The sequence below is a fragment of the Danio rerio genome, chromosome 13 (assembly GCF_052040795.2).
Source record: "Danio rerio strain M-AB ecotype USA chromosome 13, GRCz13ab, whole genome shotgun sequence".
NCBI lineage: Eukaryota > Metazoa > Chordata > Actinopteri > Cypriniformes > Danionidae > Danio > Danio rerio.
In genome coordinates, this window is record NC_141033.1 from 2,404,473 (window position 1) to 2,422,444 (window position 17,972).

A 17,972-nucleotide genomic window follows, 5' to 3' on the forward strand; every position below is an offset into this window, starting at 1 on the left:
GAATGTCTGCAGCCCGTTTTCAGATGTCTCCGTTTTCCCCCATCCACACTGAGACTGAGCAGCAGCGTTTTAGAATGAAAACGGCCTCTTCCGCGTTTTCGAAACGCTCCGTTTCCGGAGTTCGAGAACTCCAGCGTAGTGTGGACGGATGGCGTAACCGTAGCAAAACTTATGAGTTATAAAATGAAAACTCATTAGTGTAAACGGGGCCTTAAACAAAAGTGTTACTGCTATTTGTTTTCATGTTTGGTTATTAAAGGAGAGGCAAAGTCGACCCAGGACAAGCGCAGCGCCCTGCACCTCTTCCGGCTGGGAGAAGCCATGCTGCGCATCGTGAAGAACAAGAGCAGGCCGCTGCTGCACATGATGAGAGCCTGGAGCGTTGTAGCACCACACCTGGTGGAGGTTTGTGCCCCTTTTTACAAGACGTAAAATAAGTCTCTGATGTCCCTTAGAGTGTGTTTGTGAAGTTTCAGCTCATAATACCACACAAATAATGTCTGATAACTGCCTCCTGTAGGCTTTGATCCTAATTGTGTCGTTTTGGTGACTGTCGCTTTAAATTCAAATGAGATTGTGCTCTTTTTAAAAGTGGGCGGAGTGTAAGCATAGTGGCAGACTCAAAAACAAGACAAGACAGAACTTGGGGGGGAAATATAATAATTCAGGAGGGCAAATAACTCTGACTTAACTGTTAATGCACATCTATATTACTGAGGTTTTCAGATTCCAACTCTTTGACCTGTTCCCCACAGGCGGCCTGTCACAAGGAGCGCCACGTGTCCCAGAAGGCCGTGTCCTTCATCCATGATGTCCTGATGGAGGTTTTGAGCAGCTGGCCGGAGCTGCCGCATTTTCACTTCAATGAGGCTCTTTTCAGACCGTTTGAGCACATCATGCAGCTGGAGCTCTGCGATGAAGACGTCCAGGATCAGGTCAGGATCCACGCACTGAATTAGACTTATAATGCATTCAGCAAAAACCCTGCAGTCACTCGTCAGACAAAATCTGTAGATATTATTAGCTATTTCTGTGCAGGATCTGAAGATTTGATTTTTTAGAGTTTAGTAAATACAAACAACACATAAAATAAATAAATAAATAAATATATATATATATATATATATATATATATATATATATATACACACACACACACACACACACACACACACACACACACACACACATATATGTGTATATAGTTGAAGTCAAAATTATTTAATATTTTTTTATTCTTTTTCAAATATTTCCCAAATGATGTTTAACAGATTCAGGAATTTTTCACAGTATTTCCTATAATCTTTTTAGTTCTGGAGAAAGTCTTATTTGTTTTATTTCGGCTTGAAAAAAATCTGTTTTTAATTATTTTTAACCATTTTATCGTTGATATTATTAGCCCTATTTGTTTTTTATTGTATACAGAAAAAGCCACTGTTATACAATGACTTGCCTAATTATCCTAATATTAGTGTCTTGAAAAATATCTAGTCAAGTATTATGCAATGTCATTCTAACATGGGTAGTATGGGTAGCATTTTAGTTTAGGTCACAGTTCATGCTATTAACAAACCATTAACTAATACCACCAGCTTAATAAACTACTAATTATCTGTTTATTAATAGTTATTAGGGTAGAAATTCCTGCTCTGAAATTCCTGCTCCCTGCCAAGGACACCTGTTGGACTCTACAGGCTTACACACACACACACACACACACACACACACAAACATACACAACTACAGATAAACAATCACTACCGATCCCATCATCCAAACGCCTTTGTGTGCTTTCACCCAGGGGAGGAGTGGGCGCGTCTGCAGGACTAAATGGCTACCGCCCTCATCAGAATACATCAATATCCCCTGTTCCCATCCCATTTGTCAATTTTGTGTCTTGTCTGTGTGCTTTCTGTGCTATATTTGGCTGTTTTTTCTACTTGTTCTCACTTTGCTCTAAATAAGAGCAAGGTTAGAGTTTTTTTTTTTTGCCTGACTCTCCTGATGTGTCTTATTTGCCTTTCTAAATGCTAACTTGTTCAAATTCACTATACGAAAGTGTATATGACACTTTAAGTGTACATCCGCAGTTTCCACGTGGGCCTGTTCAACATTGTGTGTTGTGTGTGTTACATGTGCAGGTGATCACTTCCATCGGAGAGCTGGTGGAGATGTGTTCAGCGCAGATTCAGTCTGGATGGAGGCCGCTCTTCAGCGCTCTCAGAACCGTGCATGGAAACAAGACGGATGTCAAGGATTATCTGATAGGAGAATATTCTATGGGTCTGTCATGTTTGCTTTACTAAGATAAGGTTTTTTTCAGAATTGTTTAGAAGATTTGGTCCCACTTTATATTGTGTCCCTAACTACTATGTACTTACATAAAAAAAAAAAATACAATGTACTTACTGTGTTTATAATGTATTTGAGAACACTTGTGGTGCTTTTGAGTTGGGATAGAAGTTGGGTTATGGACAGGTTTTGTGGTATGGGTAGGTTTAAGGGTGGGTTAAGGTGTAAGGGATGGTCAACAGTGTATTTACAAATGTAATTACAAAAGTTAACTACAGATGTAATTACACACATGCATTTAATCACACATAAGTACACAGTAAATACATGTATTTACACAATAATTACATTGTAACAAACTATTTATTCCTATTTAAGTACATATTAGTTAAAGCCACTTAATATAAAGTGGGACCGAAGATTTTCCTACACTGTGTTTTTGTATGGAGAACTAGAGTGCTAAGCCTTTCTTTTGTCGCAATAACCATCAATAGTAGCATTATGATGATCTTTTATAGTTTGTTTTTGTTCATTTTTTTCCCAAATTAATTCGAAAATTATACAAGTTGTCTTTGCAGCTATCAAAGATTTTTTATCTAATATTTATTTTGGTTACACTTTATATTAAGGTGTCCTTGTTACACACATACTTACTATAGTAATTACAATTGATTAATGTATAATTACATGCAACTAATCATAAACCTGACCGGCGTTCTAACCTTAACGTATAGTAAATCGTTTCCCTCTTCTTCATATGTGCAGGGAAGTCTCAGGCTCCAGTGTTTGATGTGTTTGAAGCCTTCATTAACACAGACAACATTCAGGTGTTTGCTAACGCCGCCACCGACTACATCATGTGCCTTATGAAGTTTGTCAAAGGTTTAGGTGAGTAATTTGTTCAAACAATCTCTGGAATACTTGATTTATTGGTCAGTCACATTATTCCAAGTACATCTAGGTCGCATAATAAAGCCTGATAGGTTTATCATCAGCCCAACTGTTGTATATGACTGAATGGTGTTATTCTGGAAAACGACCTCCTGGATGTACTTTATCCAGGTTATTCCATGGCTACTTGCCACAAAACATAAATATTTGACACAAGACTTTGTTCTGAGCTGTAAAAGGTTATTAATTCTTTAATTAAATGCAAAGCTGACAGAAACGAAAACAGCTGATGGATTATACACTAACCTGCACATTATTCGGACACAAGATGGCGCCAAACAGTCAAAAACGCAAAGCTCACTGAAATGAAAACAACTGATGGATTATACACTAACCTGCGCATTATTCGGACACAAGATGGCGCCAAACAGTCAAAAACGCAAAGCTCACTGAAATTAAAAAAAACAGCTGATTGATTATACACTAACCTGCGCATTATTCGGAAACAAGATGGCGCCAAACAGTCAAAAACGCAAAGCTCATAGAAATGAAAACAGCTGATGGATTATACACTAACCTGCGCATTATTCGGACACAAGATGGCGCCAAACAGTCAAAAACGCAAAGCTCATAGAAATGAAAACAGCTGATGTATATTTTTGACAATTGACGTTTTCTTCTTTCGCTGTCTGTCATGAATAATGTGTGTTGTTGGATTGTTTGTAGGTGAAGTGGACTATAAGGAGATTGGCGATTGTGTTCATGTCAGTGGATACAGCTCTACAGATCTGTGTCTGCCTGCGCTCGATTACCTGAGGAAGTGCTCACAGGTGGGCAAAGTCAACAAACTTTTGTCTACAAGTCACTTTCAGACTAAGGCTGTTCAATTGATTTTGATTTCGGGATCCAACAATCACAAAAGTATGTAATTAAGAAAAAAAAATTAGGTCATAAATGGTTAACATACAAGAATAACGTGCCAGTTTTGGAGTTAAAGTGTCAAGCTCGGCTTCAACTTGCATGTTATTTATGTTTCATTACTATTTATTAATATGATTTGCAGTTGAAGTCAGAATTATTCGCACTCCTGAATTATTAGTACTCTTTAGATTTGTATTTTTGTCCCATTTAATTAATCTGATATTTTAATTTTATTTAATTTGTTAATACATTTAACGACCCCGTATTTTGCGACCCCGTATTAATAAAGGGACTAAGCTGACAAGAAAATAAATTAATGAATGAATACATTTAACCCAGGCTCATTCTGGAAACGTAGCCCTGCAGACAATTCTGGAGACCGTGATTTATGTGTGTATGTATAAATCTCTTTGTTTTCATCAATGGAGGAGAGATGCGGGGGAGCCGACCGCGACAACGGCGACGACCGGGTTCGAGTCAGGGGAAGATCGAACAAGTTCACAACAATTTGGCAAAATCCGAAAACTTGGTCAAAATCAGACGAGGGGGCTTTTCTTTTTCTGTATGGCTTTTGTAAATCGTCGCTTGTGTTTAGGGAAGTAAGCGAGCGGGCGGGAGAGTGGGCGGGTCAATCGTTAAAACCGGTTGGGTTTAAGGATGGATGAGGGTGGGTCGGCCGATTGTCAGTCGGACAGACGATCGCTTGACAGCTGCCTCCGGCGGCTTTAAGCAAAAACAGCGCGGACGCGAACGGCGTTCGAGATGCGAGAAAGCATGCACAGCGCCCTCTCGCGGATTCGCGAAAACAAAAACTGCACAAATACGTACATCCTGGGATGTATTTTGCGGTTTTCAAAAACGTCCGCGGGGCTAGGTTTCCAGAATGAGCCGGATGCATTGGTGTGTTGTTGATATTTTTTCTGTATTTTAATTTATTCAAGCTGTTTTTATTATAGTATTCATTTTATCATTTTAATTGGTTGATTTAAGAAGGAGATATTGGTTTTAAGGAATTTATTTTGTTGTTGTAATTGTGCAAAATATTCATTGTTTCAGTAATGAAAAAAATAATCATGATTATGATCACAATCATAATCAGCCCTATTTCAAATGACGGGATTTTGAGTCAACAGACAATGTTTTTTTTTTTTAAAGACTAAAGATATGCAGTTTTTGTTGTTATTTTGCATCTGCAGCTGCTTGCCAAGATTTATAAGATGCCATCAAAGCCTGTGTTTCTGGGTGCGCGGCTGGCGAGTCTCCCAATGAGAGTGCAGGAGAGATCCGTGAGCAGCGAAGACGGCTTGGACTGTGTGCTAGCCGAGTTTGATGACGATACAGGTCATTTATTATTCACTTTTTTTTATTTTTCAATTTCCCAAATAATGTTTAACAGAGCAAAAAACTTTCACTGTATTTCCTATAATATTTTTTCTTCTGAAGAAATTTTTTTTTTTTTTTTTGGGCTTTAAAAGGAGTTGTACAGTTGAAGTCGGAATTATTAACCCTCCTGAATAATTTGTGTGTGTGTGTGTGTGTGTGTGTATGTGTGTGCAGGTCTGATTCAGGTGTGGATCCTGCTGTTGGAGCAGCTGACAGCCGCTGTGTCCAACTGTCCCCGACAGCATCAGCCGCCGACCCTCGAGCTGCTGTTTGAGCTTCTGCGGGAGGTCACCAAAATACCAGGTCACGCGCCTGAACAGAACACCAGCAAATGGATGGATGGATGGATGGATGGATGGATAGATAGATAGATAGATAGATAGATAGATAGATAGATAGATAGATAGATAGATAGATAGATAGATAGATAGATAGATAGATAGATAGATAGATAGATAGATAGATAGATAGATAGAGTTATGGATGGATAGATAAAACGATTGATGGATAGATAAAACAATGGATAGATTGAAAGATGGATGGATGGATGATGACAGAATGTTCAGTTTTGGGTGAACTGTCTCTTTAATTTGTGATCTCTTCTCTTGTGTGTTGGCGGTCCACAGGGCCCGGTTTCGCCATCTTCTCTGTCATACAGCTGCTTCTTCCTGTGATGTCACTGTGGCTCCAGCGTAGTCATGGCGATCACTCATACTGGGACATCGCAGCCGCAAACTTCAAACACGCCATCGGACTGTCCTGTGAGCTGGTGGTGGAGCACATCCACAGCTTCATACATTCAGGTGCAATGCAAACGTGATTTCATATGCATCAGATCACACAGTAGAACGATGGATGGATAGATGGATGAATGGATGGATGGATGGATGGATGGATGGATGGATGGATGGATGGATGGTTGGATGGTTGGATGGATGGATAAAACTGTAGATAGACATATAGATGGATGGACGGATGAACAGACATATAGAACAATAGATGGATGGATGGATAGATGGATAGATAGATAGACAGACAGAAGGATGGATGGATGGAATGATAGATGGATAGATTTAATGAAATAAAGATAGATGGTTGGTTGGTTGGATGGACAGACGGATAGAACAATGGATGGATGGAATGATAGATAGATAGATAGATAGATAGATAGATAGATTGATAGATAGATAGATAGATAGATGGATGGATGGATGGATGGATGGATGGATGGATGGATGGATGGATGGACAGATTGATGAAACAATTGATACATGAATGGATGGAACGATAGATGAATGGATATAATGATAGATAGGGCATCCACTGCATAAAACATATGCTTGCATAGTTATCGGTTCATTCCGCTGTGTTGACCTCTGATAAATAAAGGGACTGAACCAAGGAAAATGAATGAATGAATGAATGAAAACATAATTTATCTTTTTAATTTTGGGATGCATTCATATTCTTCAAAAACATTCTTAGAGTGTTTTGAATATGTTTTACCTCAGAGACAACTTTGAAGTGTGTAAATGAACAAAAATGTATTTTCTGATGTTTATTTCTGCAGATATTGGCTATGAGAGTCTGATTAACCTGATGCTGAAAGATCTCTTCAAACTGCTGGTTTCCTGTGTGGCAGAACCGGCTGAAACCATTTCCAGAGTCGGCTGCTCCTGTATCAGGTGTGTGCGTTTCAAAACATTGCACTCCTTACATAGACTGGGTTTGGGCTTTTGATGTAAAGTTGTTTTAAAGGTTGGAATGATTTGTTTTCTAACTTAATTTAAAAAAAACAACTTTAAAAATGTGAGTTGAGGGGGTGGAATGGTGGTTCAGTGGTTAGTACTGTTGTCTCACTGCGAGAAAGTTGCTGGTTCGAGTCCTGGCTGGGCCAATTGGAATTTCTGTGTGGAGTTTGCATGTTCTACCCGTGTTGGTGTGGGTTTCCTCTGGGTGCTCCGGTTTCCCCCACAGTCCAAACACATTCGCTATAGGTGAACTGGGTAGTGTGTGAGTGTGAATGTGAGAGTGTATGGGTGTTTCCCAGTACTGGGTTGCAGCTGGAAGGGCATCCGCTGCGTAAAACATATGCTGGAATAGTTGGCAGTTCCTTCCGCTGTGGCGACCCCTGAATAAGGGACTAAGCCGAAGGAAAATGAATGCATGAATGAGTTTAGCAAACAAATAAGTCCAAAGTGGTTGACAAATTGTCCACCAGTCGTCGTTTTCCCCGACCCTTTTGGGCTAACCCTAACAAATATGTTATAAAATGAAATGTTATATCGTAAGATTATCGCAATACTCAACAATTTTGTATATTATTTCAATCTCATGCAGGCAGCGTACTGTGATGTAATCCTGAAATAATATTAAATGAGTTCATCATATCTCCACTGAAGCAGCAGCAGGGGATGTACTGTATGAAATGCTTGTGTTTGACTTGCAGGTATGTTCTGGTAACCGCTGGGCCTGTTTTCACTGAGGAGATGTGGCGTTTAGCATGCTGTGCCCTGCAGGACGCTTTCTCTGCCACTTTGGAGCCTGTCAAGGTGACCCTCATAAAAAAAAAAGAAAACAGTTACTGAAATTTTGCATGAGCATTGACAATACGCTCGCTACTAGGATGTAGTCATGCCTAGGGGCAGACGGAATCTGCGGACGTTTTTTGCTTTTTCTTTGGAGAATTTTGGTAAAAATCTGCAGATTTCTACGGAATTATTTTGGGAGGATCATAACTAAAACCTTAATATGTGAAATAAAAAATAATATCTTTTTAACTCTTATTTAATGTTTAAAATCCAATTATTTATAAAATATATCAAATATAAAATTTATATATATAAATATATAAAATTTATTTGGTAAACAAAGCAAGTCTCTCATTTAATATCTCTACTAAAAGACAGAAAATATTACTGTACAAACTGCATTGTACATAAATCAGATGAACATTTTAATTTTAGTCAATTAATATTTTAATATTTTAATAACTTTAATATTACTTTAATTAATTAAAAAAACTGAATAAGTACAGATTTACACACATTTACTCAAGTAAATAAACAGAATAAATGATAGGCTAAAAATCTACGGAAATATGTGGAAAATCTGCAGAATTCTGTGGAAAATCTGTGGAATTCTGTGGAAAATCTGTGGAATTTTGTGGAAAATCTGCGGAATTCTGTGGAAAATCTGTGGAATTCTGTGGAAAATCTGTGTAATTTTGTGGAAAATCTGCGGAATTCTGTGGAAAATCTGTGGAATTTTGTGGAAAATCTGCGGAATTCTGTGGAAAATCTGCGGAATTCTGTGGAAAATCTGTGGAATTTTGTGGAAAATCTGCGGAATTCTGTGGAAAATCTGTGGAATTTTGTGGAAAATCTGTGGAAAATCTGCGGAATTCTGTGGAAAATCTGTGCAATTCTGTGGAAAATCTGCGGAATTCTGCGTGCACAGATTCCATGTGGGCCTAGTCACGCCTCACATGTTGGACACATGCCTTCGCAGTGTGAATGGATTTTTTTGTTTATTGTGTGAATTGAATGCTTTTTCATTTCATATCAGGGAAAAGCCAAATAAAGTTAACCATAAATGGAAGCCGAAGTAGACAATAGAAATGCATTATTTTGCTGCAGGATGCACACTAGTTCTTCTCAGACACGAGCAAATCAAATCAGAGTTTGATATTGTGAGCTGAGAGCTACAAAAGTGATGTTTCACAAGTGGAAAAAATATTATAATAGCAGGTGAATGAATAAAAAATATATTATGGCCCATAGAACTCAAGCAAATTTCTTTTAGAAGACATCTGATTTTCACACAAGCTGATAAAAATGAGACGTTCACTAAAAGAACCGAACATTTTCTCTCTCTAGAGCTCAAAAGGAAGCTCCTGCAGCATAGGTTTGAATACGAATGTGCATTTCCACGGTGTGATCTGCAAAACATATGCTGCGCAAGACTTTGTTTACGACAATAGACTGAAATGTCAAGCTCTGGAAGTTTCCGTCCACATGTGGTGTTTGCCTGATGTTCAGGATGTAATCTGCTTTAGGGATTAGTGTTGTGCCATTTTTAACTGTGCTGCTATCAGGGATATTGTATGAATACATACGTGTAAAGATCTTTTTTAATTTAACTCAGCAATGCTAGTTTTGTTGTTGATACAAAATTAGTAATGAAGATCGCAAGGATTTTAATGCATGTTTTATTTGACAGTTGTTGTACGCTTATAGAAAGACATTGTGGTGACCTAAAAACCACTGGCGAAGGCGGTCTGTTTGTCTGACCATTGGCAGATGTGTTTTTTTATTCTCGTTTGTCATGTGGTGTCACAGATGGCACAAAATTACAGAACTTTAAGCAGTGAAAATATTCATAGAAAGAGGATGATTGTTCATTTTGCTGTAAACATGGCGAATCTTCTAGGCTACAATGGATTTGTGTTTAAAGAGATTTGTTTTCTTCTGATGATTTTAAGTCATATCAAAAATGAACACAGGCGTTTTTGTTGAATAGTCAAAAGTACGGTGAATAAAAGAGCTCAAACGAGGTGCAAATTAAGGGGCAGTTCACACAGAAAGCATTTTTTTTACGACGTAAACATGCACTTGACGGAGTTGTGTGAGCATTATGCTTGTGTTTTTTAAAGCACTGTGCATATGCCGCATTTTTAGACTCCATGTCAAGCTAAAAAAACGTTGTTATTAAGTTAAAACTTTTACATGAAGTGCTGCTCATCACTGTTAGTTCCAAAGCAGTGGAACAATCAAAACAGCAGGGCGACCAATGCAATTTTGGTGCTCGGTTTTTAAAAAACGTTGCGTATCATTTTTTTCAAAAGCAAAGACACGTTCAGTGTGAATAAGTGCTAAGAAAACACATGTAGTTATAAAAACACATGCACATGCAAACTCTCACAACACAATGATTGTATACAGATGAATCCATGCAATACAGAAATGCACTACAAATAGACTAGTTTAACAGCAGATGTCGCTCTAGGCTAGTTTTAACAGCAGATGTCGCTCTAGGCTAGTTTTAACAGCAGATGTCGCTCTAGGCTAGTTTTAACAGCAGATGGTGCTCTAGGCTAGTTTCTAACAGCGTATGTCGCTCTAGGCTAGTTTTAACAGCAGACAATTCTCTAGACTAGTTTTAGCAGCAGACTATTCTCTAAGCTAGTTTTTAACAGCCTACATCACTCTAGACTAGTTTTAACAGCAGACGATGCTCTAGGCTAGTTTTAACAGCATACGGTGCTCTAGGCTAGTTTTAACAGCAGACAGTGCTCTAGGCTAGTTTTAACAGCAGACAAAGCTCTAGACTAGTTTTAACAGGAGACGGCGCTCTAGACTAGTTTTAACAGCAGACGGCGCTCTAGGCTAGTTTTAACAGCAGATGGCGCTCTAGACTAGTTTTAACAGCAGACGCCGCTCTAGACTAGTTTTAACAGCAGATGACGCTCTAGACTAGTTTTAACAGCAGACGGCGCTCTAGGCTAGTTTTAACAGCAGACGGCGCTCTAGACTAGTTTTAACAGCAGACAGCGCTCTAGACTAGTTTTAACAGCAGATGAAGCGCTAGACTAGTTTTAACAGCAGATGGCGCTCTAGACTAGTTTTAACAGCAGACGGCGCTCTAGACTAGTTTTAACAGCAGATGACGCTCTAGATTAGTTTTAACAACTGACGGCGCTCTAGACTAGTTTTAACAGCAGACGGCGCTCTAGACTAGTTTTAACAGCAGACGGCGCTCTAGACTAGTTTTAACAGCAGATGGCTCTCTAGACTAGTTTTAACAGCAGACGGCGCTCTAGAGTAGTTTTAACAGCAGACGGCGCTCTAGAGTAGTTTTAACAGCAGACGGCGCTCTAGATTAGTTTTAACAGCAGACGGCGCTCTAGACTAGTTTTAACAGCAGACAAAGCTCTAGACTAGTTTTAACAGCAGATGGCGCTCTAGACTAGTTTTAACAGCAGACGGCACTCTAGACCAGTTTGAACAGTAAACAGCGCTCTAGACTACTTTTAACAGCAGACAGCGCTCTAGACTACTTTTAACAGCAGACGAAGCTCTAGACTAGTTTTAACAGTAGATGGCGCTCTAGACTAGTTTTAACAGCAGACGAAGCTCTAGACTAGTTTTAACAGTAGATGGCGCTCTAGACTAGTTTTAACAGTAGATGGCGCTCTAGACTAGTTTTAACAGTAGATGGCGCTTTAGACTAGTTTGAACAGTAAACAGCGCTCTAGACTACTTTTAACAGCAGACGAAGCTCTAGACTAGTTTTAACAGCAGACGTTGCTCTAGGTTAGTTTTAACAGCAGATGGCGCTCTAGACTAGTTTTAACAGCAGACGGCGCTCTAGACTAGTTTTAACAGTAGATGGCGCTCTAGACTAGTTTTAACAGTAGATGGCGCTCTAGACTAGTTTTAACAGTAGATGGCGCTCTAGACTAGTTTTAACAGTAGATGGCGCTCTAGACTAGTTTTAACAGTAGATGGCGCTCTAGACTAGTTTTAACAGCAGACGGCGCTCTAGACTAGTTTTAACAGTAGATGGCGCTCTAGACTAGTTTTAACAGCAGACGGCGCTCTAGACTAGTTTTAACAGTAGATGGCGCTCTAGACTAGTTTTAACAGTAGACAGTTTAGACAGATTAAAGATTCAAGTGGTATTTGTAAGTAAATTATAAGTAAATATAAGTAAAGTAAGTAAATAGTGATGCATTTTGTAAATCTCAGAATCAATTTTCTTCCTTCTGGTAGAACTTGCTGGCCTGTTTCCGAAGCGGTTCAGACAGTTTCACTGGAGATGCGTGTGAAGTGAAAGTGGCAGCCCCGTCACACTCTCCCTCAGCAGAAGCAGAGAACATGAGGATTCGGGCCATGGCTCAACAGGTACAGTGCCTGCGCAGACCACAGCATACACACATACATGATCATCCTTCAACACTCACATTCAAAACAATATGACAATATGCATAACATTAAATTTTTTACGGATCATTGGAGTACCTGAAGTTTTATTAAAGCATAAAGCAGTAATTCAGATAGTGTTGAAAGCTGAGGGGTTTCTAGGCACCTATCTCGCCTAAGATTTCACAGTTGTAATGAGACAAAAAAATGTAAAGTAATAATCTTTCAGTGGAAAATATACACTGCAGAACAGTCCGGTTCCTGTTGTAAAAACTCCAAAACTCCTTTAGCATTTTTATTATATATTTTTTACTTAAATTCAGCTAAAACCAATGTCTGTGTTTATTTTAATCTTCTTCCAGGTGTTCATGCTGGATACGCAGTGCTCTCCTAAAACTCCCAGCAGCAAGGATGGGTTTGAGCATGCTCAGTCCTGCGTGCTGATCATTGAGCTTCCAGCTGACCAGCACTCCAACGGCCAAGCTCAGAAGAGGTGAGAGATACCACACAAACAATGTTTTTAACTCTTTAAAACTGCCCGTTTTAGCTTTGATCCTGGTGTTTTGGTGACTGTCGCTTTAAATTTAAATGAGATGTGCTCTTTTTCAAAAGAGGGTGGAGCTACAAATGCCTGTGTGTCAGCATAGTGGCAGATTAAAAAACAAGATTGACGTCCTATGCTAATGAGGGAGAGATGGTCACTAGTGGGCGGGGCTTTCTCCCTTTGATGACACGTACGAAGGGAGAATGTCATTCAAAGTGTTTCTGCTGGCTGTTTTTATCAAGTCTGATTACAAAAAGATGTAATTCATACATTTTTACCATCAGAAGCTGGTTATATTCACACACTGCTGACACACCCCTGGGTTTAAATCCCTTATAAAATTGATTTTTACATAATAGGCCTCTTTTAAAGTCAGAACGATGAGATTTCTATTTTAAAATTAGGATATTAGTGTATATTATAACACTGTAAAAGAGTACAAGAAGCATAGGTGACCAATCAAAATGGATTTTGGTGATTGATTCATTATTCAATCATATAGATAAATGATTTTATTGACGTTTTTATTCATTAATGTTAATTTAAATTAATTTATTCACACATATATGCATTTGTGAAGCTATTTAAATACAGTCTTTTAAATGTTTACATTTATAATGCAGTGTCTGTGTTGTGTGGAAAAAAGAAAATCAGGAAAATTTTTATACATATATATAGTGATGCATGTCATACTGTTTGACAACTGTGTTTATGCCAGTGTGTGCCAGTTATGTGCAGTTCACTTTCACTGTGTTGATAAACCTAAATGTTTTGCTAATAAAATTGCTTCTGATGTTTTAGTGCTGGTGTGGATGGACAGTGTTTTTATTGTACAGTAAAGTCAAAATTATTTGTCTTCTTTTTATATATATATATATATATATATATATATATATATATATATATATATATATATATATATATATATATATATATATATATATATATATATATAATATCTTTCAAATACATATTTCCCAAATGACGTTTAACAGATTCAGAAATTTTTCACTGTAAGGCAAGGCAAGGCAAGGCAAACTTTATTTATAGAGCACAATTTTACACAACCGTAGTTGATCCAAAGTGCTTTACAAAAAAATAAACTAGACAATAACACTAAAAAAACTGCTATTAAAAATACAAAGAAATATATTTAAAAGTAATACTAAAACACAAATAATAAAAAAAATTGATTGTACAGTATTTCCTATAATATTTTTTCTTCTGGAGAAAGTCTTATTTATTTTATTTTGGCTATATATTATATTATTAGCCCCCTTAAGCAATATTTGTTTTGGATTGTCTCCAGAACAAAGCACTGTTATACAATGACTTGCCTAATTACCCTATTTTTAAAATAATTAACCTAGTTAAGTCTTTAAATGTCACTTTAAGCTGTACAGAAGTGTCTTGAAAAATATCTAGTCTAATATTATTTTACTATGTTGAAAATCTTCTCTCCGTTAAACCAAAATTGGGGAAAAATATAATAGAATTGAAATTTAACAGGAAGGCCAATAATTCTGACTTCAGCTGTATCTAGATAAATGTAAACATAACGTATGATTCGAAATGAAATCATGTTTTAATCATTAAGTAACATTTGCTTGTATTGTGTCTTGTTCTTTCTCATGCTATGCTTGACAGAAAAATCGGGTAAGGCCACCGCAAACAGAATCTGCATGCCTTACTGTTCTTCACTAATATTTGCACGTCATGATTTTGCCAAGTACATGTACGATGCGATGATCCTGGATTAACATCTATGTTGATCCTGGAACATCATTTTTGTTGGAAAAGATAATCCATACCTATTCCCTCCCCCTAAACCCAACCATAGCTGTAAATTATTCCTAAAATCAGAGGGGAAAACAATCAGAACAATCAGAAGTGCAACGTGTAAGCCTAAACTTAACATAAACTGTATTCCTTAATTCTGATTGGCTGATTGGGATGTTGTTCCAGAATCAACATAGGTGTTATCCAGTAACATGTCCTACTTGGTCAAATCAGGTTAGGGGTAATATTTCACATTCTATTAAGTGGGCTGTTAATTAACGACAGATCCAGGTTAAAGTGATAAATCACCCAAAATGACAATAAACTTACTATTTACTCACTCTAACGTACTTCCAAACATGTGTAAGTTTCTTGTATTCTGTTGAACACTAAAGAAGATGTTTTGAAAAATGTTGAGCTCTGTCACCCGGGAGGAGCTCGGAGTAGAGCTGCTGCTCCTCCACGTCGAGAGAAGTCAGCTGAGGTGGCTCGGGCATCTGTTTTGGATGCCTCCTGGACGCCTACATAGGGAGGTGTTTCAGGCATGTCCCACTGTGAGGAGGCCTCATGCACGTTTCTGTAAGAAAACATTGTAAATAATTTAAAATCCGGCGACCGCAATAATCAAACCTTTGGGAACAACTGTGGTCAGAATCAGAGTTCACAGGTCTGTGTTCTCTGAACTCGTCTCAAGCGGTGGACTTCTTCATTCTGATTGCTTGCCGCTGAACCGTGTCACAGCTCATTATCATAAAGTTGACTAGATTTCAACTCTCCTCGACGCCCACACCGGCGAAGACGCACCATGCTGCTCCTTGCAGCTTATCGCCGCTGGCTCTCATTGAAAATGAACGACTTCTGGCTACTTTGACACTCTCGCCGCTTTCGGTGTGAACATACGGTAATGAATCGCTTTAAGTCTGACTGAATAACTCTGAATGCATTTTTTTATTATTTCAGGATCCCATTCAGGACTCTGGTTGTGAGTTTACTGTCCCATCAGGTGCTCCTGCAGAATCTGTATGACATCCTGTTAGAGGAGTTTGTCAAAGGTTCTGACGGCAAAATCACGGCTGTGTCGGAGCCAAAACCTGCAGGATTTCTCCGCTACATCTCCATGCAGAACCTGGCCATCATCTTTGACCTCCTGCTGGACTCGTATCGGACTGCCCGGGAATTTGACACCCGTCCTGGCCTGAAGTACCTGCTCATGAAAGTGTCCGGAGTGTGTGGAGCTGCTAACTTATACCGCCAGTCTGCCATGAGCTTCAATATCTACTTTCAGGTACGTTTAAACCATCTAAACGCCCGTTTGTGTTTATATCCAGAGCACATTTGGCAACACATATTGCCTCAAAGTTGCTTTACAGAAAATGTTATGTTTTTTTTTTTTGTTTGACTGGTTTATGTAGAGTTCACAATACTGGAATTCGGTACCAATCGATACTATAATTTTAACAACGTCCATTTGCCTAAGCGTTCTTATGCTGCGTTCACACCAGACGCGGGTGAAGCATCAAGCGCAAGTGATTTACATGTTAAGTCAATGTAAAGATGCTAATAGACATCCTGCGGTATGATTCACGCGAATGAGGAGGCACGAATGACGCAATTCGCGCAAATGAAGCGACACGAGTAGAAAAAATCTGAACTTCAGTGGACATTCACACCACGTATGACGTAGTGTTTGTTGTTGGTGTCCCAAGGGGAAATCCTCAGCTCATTGAACTGGGCTCGGCTTAGTCTGAAGCACAGCTGAAAGCCTCCATCATCCTGGTGTAGTTTCTGGAGGAGTTGATGAACTCAGAGCTGGTGCATCTCTGAAATGATCTAGTGGACTCAGACACGGCGCGGAAACAAATCTAAGCTGTTTTTCAGCCACCCTAAAGCACATAAGGCACAGCTATTATCTCAATAAAATCCATGTTAGCCATTTCCAGTGGAGCTGCTCTGTGGCTGTCCCACAGCGTTTCACGCATTGCGTCTCCCAGTGACGCTGCTCTGTGGCTTCCCTGGATTAGACTACTGTTGTCGACTTTTAACATTTATTGTTCCTGTGGACTAAACTCTGAGCAGGCTAGCAGCATTGTCGTAAATTAAATTCGATATGATCTGGGATTTTTATTACCGTTTCAAGAGTTCACACTCAGCTGACGATTGATTATAAAGCTTGTTTGGAATGCTGTCCTGAGAGAGAGCACTGAGGTCCTTGAGCTCGAGCCCAGGGCTCCCTCCCGTTTGCAAGGCAGGAAGGGAGTTTGAGCTCAGGTAGATCTGGAGAACTCCCCTGCTGTAGTATTTAATGAACAGATAGTGATTGCTTTTGAGAGATAACTACTTATCAGGAGCATATCTATAGTGATGATTTGGATTAGTCAATTAACTTAAGTTGCATGTTTTTGGATGGTTTGAGGAAATCGTGGAACCCATGGGAAACCCACGTGAGCACGGGGAGAATGTGTAAACTCCGCACAGAAACGTCGACTGGCTTGGTAAGGACTAGAACCAGTGACGTTCTTGCTGTGAGGCAACAGTGCTAACCACTGGGCCACCGTGCCGCCCATCTAGGAAAGGAGGAGTAGGGATGAAAGAGTGGATTCTTCAAAACGAAGATGGCACGTGATCCTCTCGAAATTAGTTTATAAATAAACTTCACTTCGTGACTTTGTGTTATCAGAGTGTTCTACAGCTGTGGATACGATGATTCCGGACTATCTTAAATCAAACCAGAGGGGCAATAAAGCGCATAACAAGCACAAACGAGCCAGTAGAGCAGGCCTCCGTCACTGTTTGAGATGACTGAGAGAGGAAAACAAACTTTGTCTGCCTACAACCCTTCTCATCAATGGGCAATCCTTTGTGAATCCTTGTTAACTGATACCTGTGAGGTATAAGTACAGGAATTCCTGTATCCTTGCAATCACCGAGACATGGCTAGACACAACATCACTTCCAGCGAGGTGAAACCTGCTGGCTTTGCATCATTTAGGACTAACAAGGATCCCTTCATCACCAGGAAGTCTCGTGGAGGTGGAGTATGCCTTCTTGTTCGGAAGAATTGGTGCCGCCAGTAAGGTTAGAGAAGGTTTGTCTACTCCAGACATCGAACTGTTGTGTGTCTTCTTTCGACCATACTATTTACCCAGGGAGTTCCCCCAACTTTTTATTCCTGTGGTATACATCCATCCTAAAGCAAAGGTTAAAAAAGTGCACGGATACAGAGACACTGGAGCATTTTA

The 17,972-nt window shown here is 39.1% G+C and overlaps 1 protein-coding gene across 2 annotated transcripts in view; it reads left to right on the forward strand.

Annotated features, from left to right (window-relative positions):
• The window catches only part of arfgef3 (ARFGEF family member 3), a 973,876-nt gene that overhangs the window by 36,352 nt on the left and 919,552 nt on the right, over positions 1-17,972 (forward strand). Inside the window, exons 21-33 of one of the 2 annotated variants that reach the window (XM_087278778.1) lie at positions 260-405; positions 756-935; positions 2,142-2,283; positions 3,058-3,180; positions 3,910-4,013; positions 5,301-5,445; positions 5,662-5,790; positions 6,114-6,290; positions 7,058-7,172; positions 7,937-8,039; positions 12,261-12,392; positions 12,773-12,903; positions 15,694-16,018. The exons of the other annotated variant lie outside the window; for it this stretch is intronic. Of the exons in view, the coding sequence (XP_087134904.1) occupies positions 260-405; positions 756-935; positions 2,142-2,283; positions 3,058-3,180; positions 3,910-4,013; positions 5,301-5,445; positions 5,662-5,790; positions 6,114-6,290; positions 7,058-7,172; positions 7,937-8,039; positions 12,261-12,392; positions 12,773-12,903; positions 15,694-16,018 (1,952 nt within the window). The remainder of the gene's footprint in view (positions 1-259; positions 406-755; positions 936-2,141; positions 2,284-3,057; positions 3,181-3,909; positions 4,014-5,300; positions 5,446-5,661; positions 5,791-6,113; positions 6,291-7,057; positions 7,173-7,936; positions 8,040-12,260; positions 12,393-12,772; positions 12,904-15,693; positions 16,019-17,972) is intronic. 2 annotated transcript variants of the gene reach the window in all.